Genomic DNA, 14,295 nt, shown 5'->3' with positions numbered 1-14,295 from the left:
TTCACGATTCCGGAAGAAACAGTCGGATGTCGACTATTTAATTTTTTTTTCAATTAATATTGTCATGATTTTCCTGAATTGTAGAACTGTGTTTGCAATCTTAATTTTTTTTCTTCACAATCTCTCATATGTAGCCTTATTAGCAAACCGAAGATAGAATAAGAAGATATATACAAAAATAAGATGAATAAATATATTATATTACAGTGATATAACATGAAAAAATATGGAAGAATCAGTAGAATTTTTTACTACGAATTTTAATAAAAGTATTGAATTTTTACCTAAACTTATCTTCTTCATTAGTATTAAACTTACACTAGAATATTTGAATTGACACATTTTGTGTTTTACAGAAATTTCGGCACCGTTCATTGAACCTGTAAAACTATTCTGATCTCGATAAAAATTGAGAAAGACTCAAAACTTTCAAACAACACTATTCAGACTGATCTTCACCTTAAAATAATACGATAGCTGATTTAATGTTGAAATCTTATCTCGAAATACATATACTGGGTGCTCGATTATTTTATCAAGAAGATCGACTGTCACATTTTGATGAGAAAGATGGACAGATGTAATGTATGTATAGAGGCTGACGTACTACCGAACTTGATTGATCTGTAACACACAACCTGTATCAAAACCGTATCGATCTATGGCGGTATAAATAAGGAGCCACCTTGCGTAAGGCGAGGCTATAGATTCTTATTTTCGTATTATTCTCACCCCGCGTATTCTCATTTTCGAACTGTCTTATGCTTATAGATATTATACAGACACGCGAATTCCCCTTTTTGCAGGTCCAAGGATCGCGTCCTTGGGTCTGCAGACTGAGTATAACGGTCTCGAAAACAAATTAATTGGACATCGGTACTTTATCATGTTGACGACGAGCGTCACGCACGCGTTTATGAAAGTAGTGGGCGTTGGCCGCGAAATTCGATGTCCACAGCAGCGGCGCGTCGCATCTCGATCCCTTTTTGTGGCGATGATTTGTAAACGAGTCAACTGTTTGTTCACATATTATCACACCGCCGATAACGTTATCGATACATTAACCCTTTAATTCATGCTGGGATCCTCAGCGTCCCACCTTTTTTTGCAGCAGCAGCTTTTTATTCAATTAACTACATTTTTGGCAACAACCCCCAAGTTTTTTGGTCCTACATGGTCCCTGAAATATTTCCAAGTCTAAAAAATATATGAAATTTATTTATTTATTTATTGCAAAAATAGCACAAATGGTAAAAGTTCGTACATTTTCAAGAAAAAAAGCATTTTCTGCTAATCTACCATGAAAATCCGAATGCGAATTTTCATACAAATTTAACATACGCCGAAAAATTTTTCTTGTCGTTTTTGTTTGTTCGCTATATTGGATTCGCCATTTTGAATTTTCAAATTTCGAAATCAGATTCGTAATCGGGCATCCCAAAAACTATGTAACATGAAGTTTTAACAAAATCAAATAAATTTTTGAATTTACGTCCGCCATATTGGATCCGCCATTTTGAATTTTCCAATTTCGAGTTCAGATTCGTAATCAGCGATCCCAAAAGCCAATACATACGAAATTTCAAGTGAATCGCATGTGAGGTAAAATATGTGCATAAAAGAGTTAAGGTGTTGTGAGGATGGTATCACGTGACCATTTTAAGAGTACGATCTACGAAAATCGGGATAATAAAAACTTCAAATCGATTGAGAATTTTTTGTAAAATGATCCTGCTTATGTCAGAAAGTTATACGCTCTGGTTAGCTAGTTGTAAGGCTGAATAAATATCGTAGAAATTTTTCGCCAATTGATTTGGCTGCGAGACGGGGTTTGAGGTTATGTTTTACAAATTATTCGATTATTAAATCGTGGAATAATTTGTCGGCCCTAGTTAACTATAGCACACCTATTAACGTCAGACCGATCATATCACAAAAAAATTTCGAGTCAAACCAATTTATAAAGAAAAAATGGGATGGATTCTCGTAAGCACTCTTAAATCGGTCACGTGACCTCGTGCTTGAAACACATCAAACCAGCATGTGCATCTCAAGTGAAGTGAAAATTTTTCTAAACGATTTAGCTGAATTTGAAACGCATTCACTGCAGATGAGCTTATTCTTCCAAATAAAACTCACCACGTTTTATACACTCAATATTTGACCTTGAAGCTCCACCAAAGAATACTACGTAAATAACTGACCCGCTTGGCGGGGTGAGGAAATTTTTTGTGCTGCAGCTGCTGCGCCGATTTACAGAGCGGTTGAATTTCGACTCAAATATCTGGGGCTTGATCCACGTACGGTTTTCTTCGTACCCACCAGCCGCTGGTTTTCCTTCCAGCAGCGGTTTCCGTTTCCTGTTTTTTTTTGCGCCTCGTTCATGTACCTATACATATATCGTTATTCGGATGTACAACCAGATTTCTAAAATGCACCAACAACTATCGCGACGAATAACTAAATCTCGAATAAATATTTTCTTATAAATATTTTTATACAATAATTTTTACCTACGAGTTATTCTGTTTTGGTCGCAGTTTGCGGCAGAACTCGAAACGCAAAACGTTAGCTGAAAGATCATTCGCCAATGTGAGTTTTTAAAATATCCCTCCTATACGTATATATTACACACTCCCCTACAGTTTGCCAGAAAAAAATACTACCTGAGTGCGAAAGGTTGTATTCACTTCTAAGAACCGTCGAAAATTTCATAGACTATTCTTCTCCGAAGGTATGGAAACGATTCTGTCCTGCGAAGACTCACAAGTTTCGTACCGTACAAGGCACAAAGAAACGGTTGAACGCGAAAACGAATCGCTTTCATTGCATTAACGCCAATGCTCGAAAATTTCCGTTACGAAGAGATATTCAGATAGCCACGAGCTAACAGTGCTAGTTATTAACACGTTTAGACCCAATTGTTGACCCTTATATTTTCGAAAATTATAAATTTACGGCACAAATTGTGAATTTTTCGATGAATAAAACGAATTATTAGAGAGTTAGACACTAAAAATTTAATTTTGGTAAATTTAGAAGTAAAGATCAAACAGATATTGCAACCAAAAAATGTCAATAATTGCGAAAGAGTCAACAACCGGGACACTAACCTTACTTCTTCCTTAGGATGCGGTAATTTCCCTCTGAGTCAGGAACATTAGGTGTCGAGGGACACTCATTCGGCGCTATCAGGCATGAGTCAATGGCTCATTCCTAAGTCGCGAGGGTTGGGGTTGGAAAACAGCGCGCGCAGCGCGTCGGTAAATTCCTGCCGATACCTACCGTTTGGAAATTGGAATTTGGGTACAAAAAGGGGGGAAAGAGCATGCGCGAAATACCCGTAATGCATCGGCGCCGAGTTTAAAATCGAATAATCAACCGCGCTGAACGGTTTTCGACCAATCGCCAGGCTTTCGCGATGTGACTAGAAAGATAAGCCTCAGCGAACGCAGTGGACAGAAGCGCTTTTCGAAACCGCTAACGGTCATACTTGTCGCTCTCTCGCCCGATTCGTTTGTGCTCGTCACTCGATCACTTCGGTCAGTCAGTCGCTTTTCGGCCCCCGAGCTAGTCGTGTCCGCAATAACTAACAGTCTCCATCTTTACCATCGACATGACGCGGGCAACGCTCATTTTCACCTTGATCGCTGTTCTCTTTTCCGCCTCGACGCTTGGTGAGTTGTTCTTTTCTCTTCATGCAATTTAATAACAACCGAGAAGTGCAATTATTACTTTTTGAAACGGTTGAAGCGATGGCGTCGATAACTAGATCGTTGAATCTCGAATCTCGAATTTTGAATTGTGGTTCGTTTATGATAATCGCGTGTAAATGTGTAATTATAAGTGGAAAAAAACGAGGTTTTTCAATCTAATTTCACGTTAGTTCACGATTGGGAATTTGGGCGCAATTTGTTATTGATGTTGAAGATTAAATTTCGTTTTGCATGAATTTGGAAAGGTCCGGAGTTTCCGAAATCGATAGTTACCAGTTTGAAAACTTGCGCCGGTGGTTGTTTATTCTTGCTGTGAACTTGAACTAGATTTCGTGCTATAAAAAACAAAAAGATGCTGCAACGTTTTCGGTACTACCTCACGTTTAAAGGCGCGTTAAAGCAAGATGAACCAAACACGTCTTTCTCCTCGTTGTGTGAATATTTACATTAGGTTACTCGTCTGAAACAGTGAGGAGAAGTATCGAAACCTTTACGATAAGGGGTAATTCTAATTTGTTTACACGAAATCAAGGGTCATTTTCTCCAATTTGTTTCAGAAAAACGAATTGATATTTTTTAATTCTGCTTTTCATACATGTTAATACAAGGCTTGAAGTACAAGATAAAATTTTTTGAAAATTATTCTAAAACAAATTGTAGTCAAGTGGCTGTTGAAAGGAAACTTCCTCTATTTTTTTAAATGACCTCCATGCGTGACAACCTGCAAGTCGCAATTTACAATCTAGAACGAAAAACAAAAAAGAATTGAAAAGAAGATGCCAAAATCTAGTGAAGTGCGTAAAATTTTCCAGAAATATTAATTTTCACAAGAATGGCGTCAATTTGAAGGAAAAAACACAAGTCTGTCGTAAAATCGGTAAATTTTTCATCAATCCTACGTACTTCACTAGACAAAGTCATTATAAAGCTACAATTAAAATTTGAAGTTGATCGGTCAACGTAAAAATGAAAATCATAAATTTGAGTAAAACGCATTTAAACTCAATACTTAAAAAATGAGCATTCGAAGCTCGCTCTCAAATTACCTGCAAATCATCGTGACCTCACTCGAAAAATCGACTTTTGTGCCATTTAAAAAATGTTCCCTCACATTCAGACTTTTCTGGGTATCATTTTTGCATAATTAAGGAAGCACTTAAGCCAACGAAAGAAAAGAGGCAAAAAAAGAAATTACAAAGTAGTATAGTACCCCTGAAACGTTGTTTCGTTTAAGAAATCATTATTCAAATAAAGTATCAAAAAATACCTTCCCATTTTTGGGTATTCATAACGCATGGAGAAAACTGAATAAATGGAAATAGATCTGTCACTTTTCCTCAGTAAAACAAATACCTCGATTTTGCTTCTCTTTCATCGTGAAAGTTTCACGTTGCTTTCTCTACGTCCGAACCACCACGTCATCTTGATCACATATCAAATAGATATTCTTTTAAAAAAACCAAATCTGTCTTAAATATCTGTTCAAGGATAACGAGCCTGACAATGAGATGAAACATTGATAGAGTTGAAATTCGTGGAGGAAAATCCCCGCAACAGTTCATCTCAATATTATTTTCGTTCAATTTATACAGCCGTGTACTTGGACGATAAATTGCTGGTATATGATATCGGTCTATTAGTCTACAGATTAAGTCGAGATGATCAAATGCCAAGTACTCGACAGTTGAAGATAATGAACAAAGAAGTTTAATCCCTGCCTTCAGCAGCGGTTGTGTCACAACCACATCCCGGTAGAGATGCCGGAGGTGTATACGAAAGATAATCATGCATTTGCTCATCATCACTTCAATTTTAACTCGTAATCAGGCACGACTTAAACGCATCAGCCCGAGTTTAGTGAGTAATGAGATACAGGAAAGCAACGCTGCTCTGATTTTATTTTCCTGATTTAGAAAAAACTAACGAGTGTCTGCATTTATTTTATATCCACCGATCCCGCCCGTTTGTTAACACAGTGTGATAGTCGGTTTATTTATAAGTTTTGCGAATTATTCATACTGCGATAACGCCTCTTTCTACGCGATGCGTAACGCAGAGTCGGAATCGGTGTGACGTTCATCCGGTATTCAACTTATCGTGAAGAAAAGTATCCCTGGTTAACAGGTGTCAAATGCCTCTGTCTCAAATTTTCATTTTATCTCGGATTTTCAAACTATCCGTTCAGAAATGTTTCTTAGGTCAGAAAAACATGTGCCAAGTGGTTCATTACTCAATAAATCTCCTTGTCCTCTTCGGAGGGTAAGAAATTACGTTTTATGCGCACAATTTTTTATCTCAAGACTCGATTGACGGATCGTTATGAAAGAACTTTTTTTCGTCATTTCATTGCTATAATGACGATTTTTGCACTTTCTTTTTAAATGATTGTAATAATCGTATATGGGATTGAAAGATTCTTGTACGAAAGTCGTTCGTGACTGCATATCGTTACTGAATAAGTTATTAATGGCAAATGGCTAATTAGCAGTCACTATTTTGAACAAATATGCGACAGAAATTGTTTTATCCTCTTATCCATAACTTTGTAAAGACTTTGAACTTGGATATGATGAAGAATAGATCGTGGCAGTGAAATATCTGCTCGGAATCTTTATTACAACGATTAAATCACACTTTTACCGAAACTTTCTAGAACTATAAAATGTGAAATTTAGCATTTTTTCAACACTTATACAAGGGACAAGACTGAGTTTTTAATTCTTGATGAATAACTGAGACTCGGTTAACTCACGTTATTCGAACACGCTGCAACGATATAAGTAACCCTTTGTGAATGGCTAAGTAATATTCACACGTACGATAAAATTACCAGATCTCTGTTTCCAACTTGCTGAAGCTTGTGCAAGAAATAATGGTTCACCCTCCGTCTAATTTTCAAAGCAATTTAGAGCCTATGAACCATTTCAGGCTCATTTTAAACTATAATAACTATCCGCCAATAATTTGCAGACGCCACATTATTCGCGATTACAATTATTATTCATTTACAACGTGAATCAAATTTCCCGGTCGTTTTCAAAAAATCGCGCGGAGTCCCTAGGCTTAGACACGTGCGTATAACGCTGTTCGAATTATTATATCGTCTGTGACCATCTATATTGCAATTAAATCAATCTTCTGCGGTTCGCGCCATTTATATCGTTATAAACTTTAACGAGCCATCATGTAACTCCTGGAGTGAACCGACGATGAAACAATAAACTCCGGCGTCAAGTTGTTCACGGAGTTATTTATATTAGAGGTATTTTAGACATTCTTCAATACTTCTTTCTGGGAACTGAGAGTAAATATTGTATTTATATAATAATATAAAATTGTATATGTATAATATATAATATTATACAGTTAGAAATTTTTCGCTTCAAAATCTTGTGGTTTTTGCATAATCGCGGTAGAAATGTTGTTTCCGCTTCCGTTTCCGGTCAAATTAAATCGCATACTCCCGTCGTCTGGTTAATTAGTCACAGAATCCCACGGCGGAATACATCAAGTATCATTCGCGTCGGACGAACAATGAAACGTAAATCAGCGCCGACGTTTGGCCTATCCATGATAATAGGAGGTAACCGATTCCAACTTCTAGGCGCTTCAAAATGAGATAACAAAGAATTGTAACGATAAATTATCACTTTAGTTTGTTTGTTCAGGCTTTGGATCATAAATATAATACATCGACGGCTATACCAAGCTTATAAATGTTGGATAGCTGACCTTTGATCGAGTAAAACCGACGATACAGCAATAGTCAACAGGCGATTTGCACGTTTTAAATTATCTACCAATCTCCTGTGGTCACTGATTAGCGATAATTGTCTGGCACGATACTCACGTGCTGGAATTCTGCTCTACGGTTCATAGTCGTGATCCTAGATCTGAGATCACGTTTATGACACGCCGTCCAGCTGTAACCTCCCAACGACATATACCGAATATTAAAATTCATTTCAACTGGTGACGTTTTATATCAGTCTATCAGCTTTACTTCTTCGTAATGTTGACAGCTCAAAACTTGAATTTTCGAACCTCTGCTGCTTTTTTTTTTTTTACGTCATAAACCAGGGATGAACGCAATCGGGCATGTTCGCGTTAGTTCGGGTGCCTAATGGAAGTAAAACAGATGAGAGAGCGGACATGATGATGTAACCTGATCGACAGTTTTTCGTTGGCGGTAGCCGGGATCTAAGCGTATAGAAGGCTTTGTTACGAGTATCGCGAACTGTGATAAACGGAAGAAGGGAGAACAGGAAAACCCTAATGATGTCTTTTTCGTCACGTAAGTCACCGGGAAGTTGAAATTGGTACACCTTGAATTCGCTCGTTGCTCCGTCGGTATCGCGTGCGATTGTCACGCGCGGCATGCTAAACGTGTTGATCGTCGATAACGCCTTCGTCCAACGCGTTCTCATTCACGGCGCATGCGCGACCTTCCGGGGAATTGTATCGCACGCCTTTTGTAAACTGGGTGAAAAAACAAGCCCGCTGCAAGACGTAGTCATCAGTTCTTTTTTTATCAGTCTTTATTAGTTATCCAGGGTTAATTTAGGTCTACTTTCTAAGACGATGCTATTATACTCGAGTGAATTATGAAAATTGCAGGTTGTCGTATTAGTCTTTAACACGAAGCTGTGAGGAGGTAGAATTTATATCCTTTTGTCATTCGACAATTCAAACGTAGGAGAATCACGCTCATGCTGTACAACATATTGATATTAGAATCTGATAAAAGTAGCTTTTCTTCACTATCTTACCGACAAAGCTAGCAAATGTTTTTTTTTTTCTAACAATTTTGATCACTTGTAGCGAGCACTGGCCATTTTATTAGTTGTATGAACTGTTAAATGTATCCATTATGTAAAAGAACATAGCCGGGTAAATTGTACAATTAACGACCGTCACCAAGGTCGGTATAACAGCACGACAGCTGCAATGTTGTTGATCGAAAACACGCCGCGTGCAAAACGTGCAATTCTCAGCAATTGACCAGGAACTGTAAATGCACTACCTTATATATATATGAAACCGATGTATAAATATTATGGCACAAATGCTCGAAAAATAGACTATTCATGCAGAACGTCAATAATGACGAAACGTCTGGGCGAGAAGTCAAGTGTGCGTTGGTACTTGGAAATTCGTGAATTCCAAAGCCGTCAAAATTCAAGCGCCCACGCACAATAAACTCGTTATACAACTTGCTGTGCCGGGCTGATTAAAGGAATTAACACTTTAGACCGAAATGATACGAGCGGAACAATCAGGCTGTGAGCAGCGGTTCTGGTCTCGACTGACAAAGGCTGATTGTCTTCGAGTTAGCGAAATCAACAGTGCTTATACCTTGTCTACCGTACATACGGGGCATTCGATACCACTTTGATCTGGGTCTAACCCTTGACCTCTCGAATTGGGCCCGCGATTGTTTATACGATTCTTTTCACTTTGAAAGGTACTCCGTTGTTTTCTTTTTTTTATTTGAAATTTTTCCGACTTGATTTGAAATTTTTTCAATTTTTTAAAACGATTTCATCGAACGACGCAATTTAAAAATCTGAAAAAATTTTGAAAAATCGTGTGTCAGGTATCAAAATTTTTAAACTTGGAGCCGGAGTGGCGAGACTTTTCCCTCTTACTGATTTCAAGCGTATTCCGAAAAAAAAAACGTTGAAAAACTTTGAAGCGGGAGTCACTTTATTATGGTAAAATGTTTCTCGTAAATCATAACCGACACTCGATTTTTCAGAATTGTTTCAGATGCTTAAATCGAAAAATCGTAGAAAACTCTGAACCAATACGAAAAAATTAAAAAAACGAAGTGCCTTTCAAAGTGAGATCAATTATATAAAAAATCGCGGATCCAATCTGAGAGATAAAGGATCCGACCCAGGTCGAAGTGGTATGGAATGCCCCATATGTATAATGGCATCTCGGCCAGCCAAAGGCAATATGCTGCAGGTTGTCGGGTCTGCCTAAACATAGCTCAGCTTGCGCGCAATTTCGCGAATATTTTCAGGATACCCGAGCCGCCCCGGAAGGTCGTGACTAAAACTGTGGATGACAACATCATCGCCCCTTGCTGCATGATGCTGTTGTGCCTGTACGCTTAATTCTCAATAACGCAATACCGCGGCTTATTTTCATACAAAGTTATCGCAAGCATAAGCTTCAGCTGTATCCATCTCGAAGCAAACTCGTGCAGGGAATAAGAGTGCGAATGAATAGAGAAGGAAAAAGTTGTTTTGCGAAAAACATGACGGAGTAAAAGGGAATCCTGAGATATGTCGATATATCTTCTCAGCGATAAATAGCGTCTAGCCTATTGTAAACGAGAATTTGACTAACAAGGAAGGCAGCTCAGGTCGGTCTGTCCGATTTGTTTTCTTTTTGTAATATGTTAAAGTAGATTAAAAACTAAGCGACACGTACTTTTTTTTATTTAACATTAAACACTTTGAGGGGGTGAAACTACCCTCCTAAAAAGGTCGTGTCAAGGGGCGATTTTGCAGTTTCACCCAAAAGATCGTAATATTTTTTAATCAATCCAACTGGAAAAGCTTTCTTATAACGAGAAATGAAAAATGTAATTGAAAAAAAAAAAAATAAACTTTAAAATCGCCCCTTGACATAACTTTTTTCGGAGGATTGTTTTACCTCCTTACAGTGTTTAATGGCAGTTAAAAAAAAATACGTGCTGCTTAGTTTTTAATTTACTATAACATATTACGGAAGTAATCAAATCGGTGTGATCAACTTGGGATTTCTTGCTTGTACCTAAGGTCAAGAAAGAAAATATTACATACCTCTACAATCAACAATTTGGCACGCGAATTTAAACGCCTGCACAAAATCAGCGTACAATTTTGAGTTGAAAATCAATCGAAAGAACAGTTTGAATCGATTCGATTTCATCCGCATTCCGAGAGGAATTTTATAAACTTACCGACTGGATGACAGCTACTTGACATTACACCGAGTGTATGTAAATGTTTGCATACAGCCTTTCATGTCTCATATGTATTGTTGCACCGGGGAATAATACCATATGTGCAAATTTTGAACCGTATCGTCCTTCTGAATGTACTCTGCACCTAGAGCAAGGTTGCGGTTGCGGTTGATTTGCATACTGGGTCAAGAGTCTTCAGGATCTATTCGCGTTTGTATTGTTCTCCGCCACCTGAAGCAACATGAATGAAGCTACCGTACAGGTTGTACTAAATAAATTTATTTCTGTTTCAGGAGAGGAGCCATCGACGAGAAGCTCTATTTTACCATCGGTTCCCGAATTCTTCCAAGGCATCGAGGGCAACCTGACAAAAGTAACCTGGGATCATGCCGTCAACAGTCAGCAAGCTCTAACGAACGCTCTCAATTCAAGTAACGTCAACTCTTACAATACATCTGTTATACATATACTTGAAGTTGTCGGAAGGAAAACGTGTAAAAAATCTTCCAAGTATTTGATTGCCGAGATTTAACATGGCTATATATCCCATTTCAGTCGATAGCTGCATCATGGTGAGAATATGGGTATTTAATTAAAGCGTGTAACTTGTTTTAAAGGCGATATAATGATGCTCGAGGCAGATGTCGTTTGGGGAACCTTGGAGTCAGAGCCCACGGTTGAACTTCCCGTGATGGCGCATCCACCAGCTAATACGAGTGATTTATCCCTGGAAGATTTCCTGAGTCAGGTTATGGCGGACCAAAGTAAAGGGGCCAAGCTCGATTTCAAGTCGCTCGAAGCTTTCAATGCTAGTTGCGAAATCCTCCAGAAACTCATGAATAATGTAAGTTTCGAAAAAGCGTGCAGAAGTTGGTACGCTAAAACAAGCACTGTGTCTATAACATATCGCACCATTCTCCTCCTAGATGACATTTCCGGTCTGGCTGAACGCGGATATTCTCGACGGACCGGTGAACTCGTCTTTGAACGGGGAGCCCGTGGACGCTGCGCAATTTTTATCATTGGCGGCCGGAACCCTTCCAAACGCCACGTTATCGCTCGGATGGAAGACGAGGTACCAAAAGATTCATTTTTACGGAAACTTTGTCGGTGTAGAATCGTCGACGGTTCACTACAGGATTTGATTTTGCTTGCTTCAGGTACGGCGCCGACTACAATATTATCGACGGCAGTTACTCCGAAGCCAACGTAGAGGAGATGATAAATACTATCAAGAACGTTAGTCAGCCAATAACTTACCCTATGCGGGCCGGTCTTGTAGCGAATAGCTGGGACGCGATAGACAAATTACTCAAGGAATCTGCCAGCGGGACGACGGTGACTATTTGGTCAAGCGAAAACGACACCGTCGATGACGTAAAGCTTTCCGAAGTGATTCAAAAGATAGGCGTATCAAAAGTCTACATCGATGTACCGGAGGAGCTTATGAATCGTTTGCATCTCGAATCTTCTACAAGTTCTCGAATGAAGATCTGTTTCGGCACCCTCTTAGCCGCACTCTTGTTTGCAAAGTTCTTCTGAACGTGCGGCATAAAATGCAATGTATAATGGAGATCAAGTTCGCAATCGACGAAAGTAATTTCATGTCTCACGTTCTCAGGTTGCAGAAAATCGATTCGAGTCTGCAGGTTTGCACGATAAGCATTTTATTGCAGATCAACCGCGATGTATTTGATGCTGTGAGAACTGCCGCTTTTGAGAATAAGATTTTGATTCTGGTTGAAAATATTATGCGAAGAAGCTTCTGACATAAATTTCAGTTGTCATACCATTCATCCCATTTTACATTAATGATTAAATACAAGCGGACTAGTCATTCCTTTTACACTTCTTACTCTATTGCGAAAGAATGATAAATTTCGGCAATCAATTACTTTAAACACTCAATCAAATCTTACTGTGAATTCCGCAAATGTGTAATAAGTGTCGAAGCAATGAACTGGTATAAAGAGTATCAGAATTCGCGATATCGCGATATTTTCTATGTCGAATTTATTTATTTATTTACGTTACTGTCCGGCCACATATAAAGATACATTGCATTCACAAAATTTGAGTAGAAAAAGAGAACGAGCAAAAGAAACTTCGTGTTTGTCGTCAGATCGAAATCACCGACTGTTATTAGAATTTTGGTCGTTTTATTAACTGATAAATTTGTATGGTATTTCAATTTGTTATAAAAGTCTTGCGCATCGTTCGGCAAACTTCACCCGATTTTTCAATACGTTCTTTACTCAATATCATCTTTATTCAATATCATGAATTTCGAGTGCATCGTAATATCGTAATTGTGGTTATACAACACATATACATTCTATTACAATACGCAAATATAAAACCAAGACAAGAAATACATGTTATACCTACATACATGATCTAATTTTAGTAAATATTGTATGTTATCTACACACAAAAGTGCTTTGTTGACGTGCTTGTCACACGTGTGATGTACATTTACTATATACTTATAAGTTATGCATAGGAATATGTGTAAGATCGATAGCATAAGCGTGTAGTGCTATAAAAACTATTTTATACCCTGTAATTATGAAACTAGAATAATCACCAAAGATTCTTTCCTCTAAGAAGTGTCTGCTGATATAGACGACGACACTTTTTCACGGTAATTGTCAATATATTTTCACCCCTTGACGGACATAAAGCATCGAAATTCGCACTATTCTCAATACTTATTGTGTGTCACAACCAAATCGAAGACAGAGGTGCTCGAAGGTTGTGGAAAGCATTTGAGCTCTGCGACCTCACCTTATACTTCAATAAATAAGCATGAAAGGTAGTACTTTTCAGGATTGAATGAAGAGTAATTTGATGACGCCGAATAGAATGGTGATAAGAATTTCGTAATCAACCCCCGAGACCATATTTCCAAAAGGAAATAAGTGTCCCATGTTCATTTGCGTATCTTTAAAAATAAGCGAAAAAAATGTGAGTGAGAATTTATTTTTGAACAAAGTTAGACTAACTCTTACGTAAGAAATACGTAACAAACAATCTGCCATACATACGAATTTAATACTTTTTTTATTATTTGAAACTTAGGTTTTCACCCCCCCCCCCCCCCCTCCCCCCTCACTCTCCGATTTGAATGGTTTTTCTTTTTTTTTTCTCCCTTATTTTTGAAGATACGAAGATGAACATAGGGTACTTTTTTACGCTTTTTTTTTCCCCCAAGAACTATTATTTGACACATTTTTTATACAAAGTTATTAGAATCGGAATTGAACCGTTTAACCCTTTTTTTGTAATGACCTCGGGGATTGGTTGAAAAATTGTTATCACCATTCGTTTCAGCGTCATCGATTTACCCTTGGAACAAGTTTCCGAATTAATACCTAAAAAGTACTACCTCTTAATTTTCTACTTTTTTATTGAAGCAACGCAACGCTGCGTACAGCCAACGCGACTGTGACGACGTAACGGCCAATTTTCATTAGCGTTATCAGCGGGGCTGTGCGTTAAAAGTACGCATATTAATCGAGTGGATAATATGACGGTATTAATTACCGAACAGCTCCGCATCGCCGAGCGATAAGAATTTAGGCAGCAGCTAAATCCAGTCGCCAACTGTTGCAATTGCTC

General features: G+C 38.1%; 1 protein-coding gene and 1 long non-coding RNA gene across 4 annotated transcripts; one reads left to right on the top strand and one right to left on the bottom strand.

Moving 5' to 3' along the window:
- Window positions 1-2,249: 2,249 nt before the first annotated feature.
- On the bottom strand, window positions 2,250-3,485 carry LOC124179090. Of its 2 annotated transcripts, none has more exons than XR_006869946.1 (3): window positions 3,114-3,485; window positions 2,518-2,572; window positions 2,250-2,389 (listed from the first exon to the last, which is right to left on the bottom strand). It is a non-coding gene; the product is annotated as an uncharacterized LOC124179090 (long non-coding RNA). The 2 variants fall into 2 exon arrangements; XR_006869945.1 differs by having other exon boundaries at window positions 2,281-2,389; window positions 2,514-2,572.
- On the top strand, window positions 3,471-13,375 carry LOC124179089 (protein FAM151A). 2 transcript variants are annotated; one of them, XM_046563150.1, is made up of 5 exons: window positions 3,471-3,677; window positions 10,968-11,105; window positions 11,292-11,518; window positions 11,601-11,749; window positions 11,835-13,375. In XM_046563150.1, the coding sequence occupies exons 1-5, from the start codon at window positions 3,617-3,619 to the stop codon at window positions 12,214-12,216; spliced, it is 957 nt and encodes a 318-aa protein (XP_046419106.1). In that variant the 5' UTR covers window positions 3,471-3,616; the 3' UTR covers window positions 12,217-13,375. The 2 variants fall into 2 exon arrangements, with proteins under 2 accessions (XP_046419106.1, XP_046419107.1); XM_046563151.1 differs by lacking the exon at window positions 3,471-3,677 and adding an exon at window positions 7,901-8,010.
- The last annotated feature ends 920 nt before the right edge of the window (window positions 13,376-14,295 follow it).

The sequence above is a fragment of the Neodiprion fabricii genome, chromosome 3 (assembly GCF_021155785.1).
Source record: "Neodiprion fabricii isolate iyNeoFabr1 chromosome 3, iyNeoFabr1.1, whole genome shotgun sequence".
Classification (NCBI taxonomy): Eukaryota; Metazoa; Arthropoda; class Insecta; order Hymenoptera; family Diprionidae; genus Neodiprion; species Neodiprion fabricii.
Note: the sequence above shows the minus strand (reverse complement) of the source record. Positions and strands in the feature narration are given on the sequence as shown.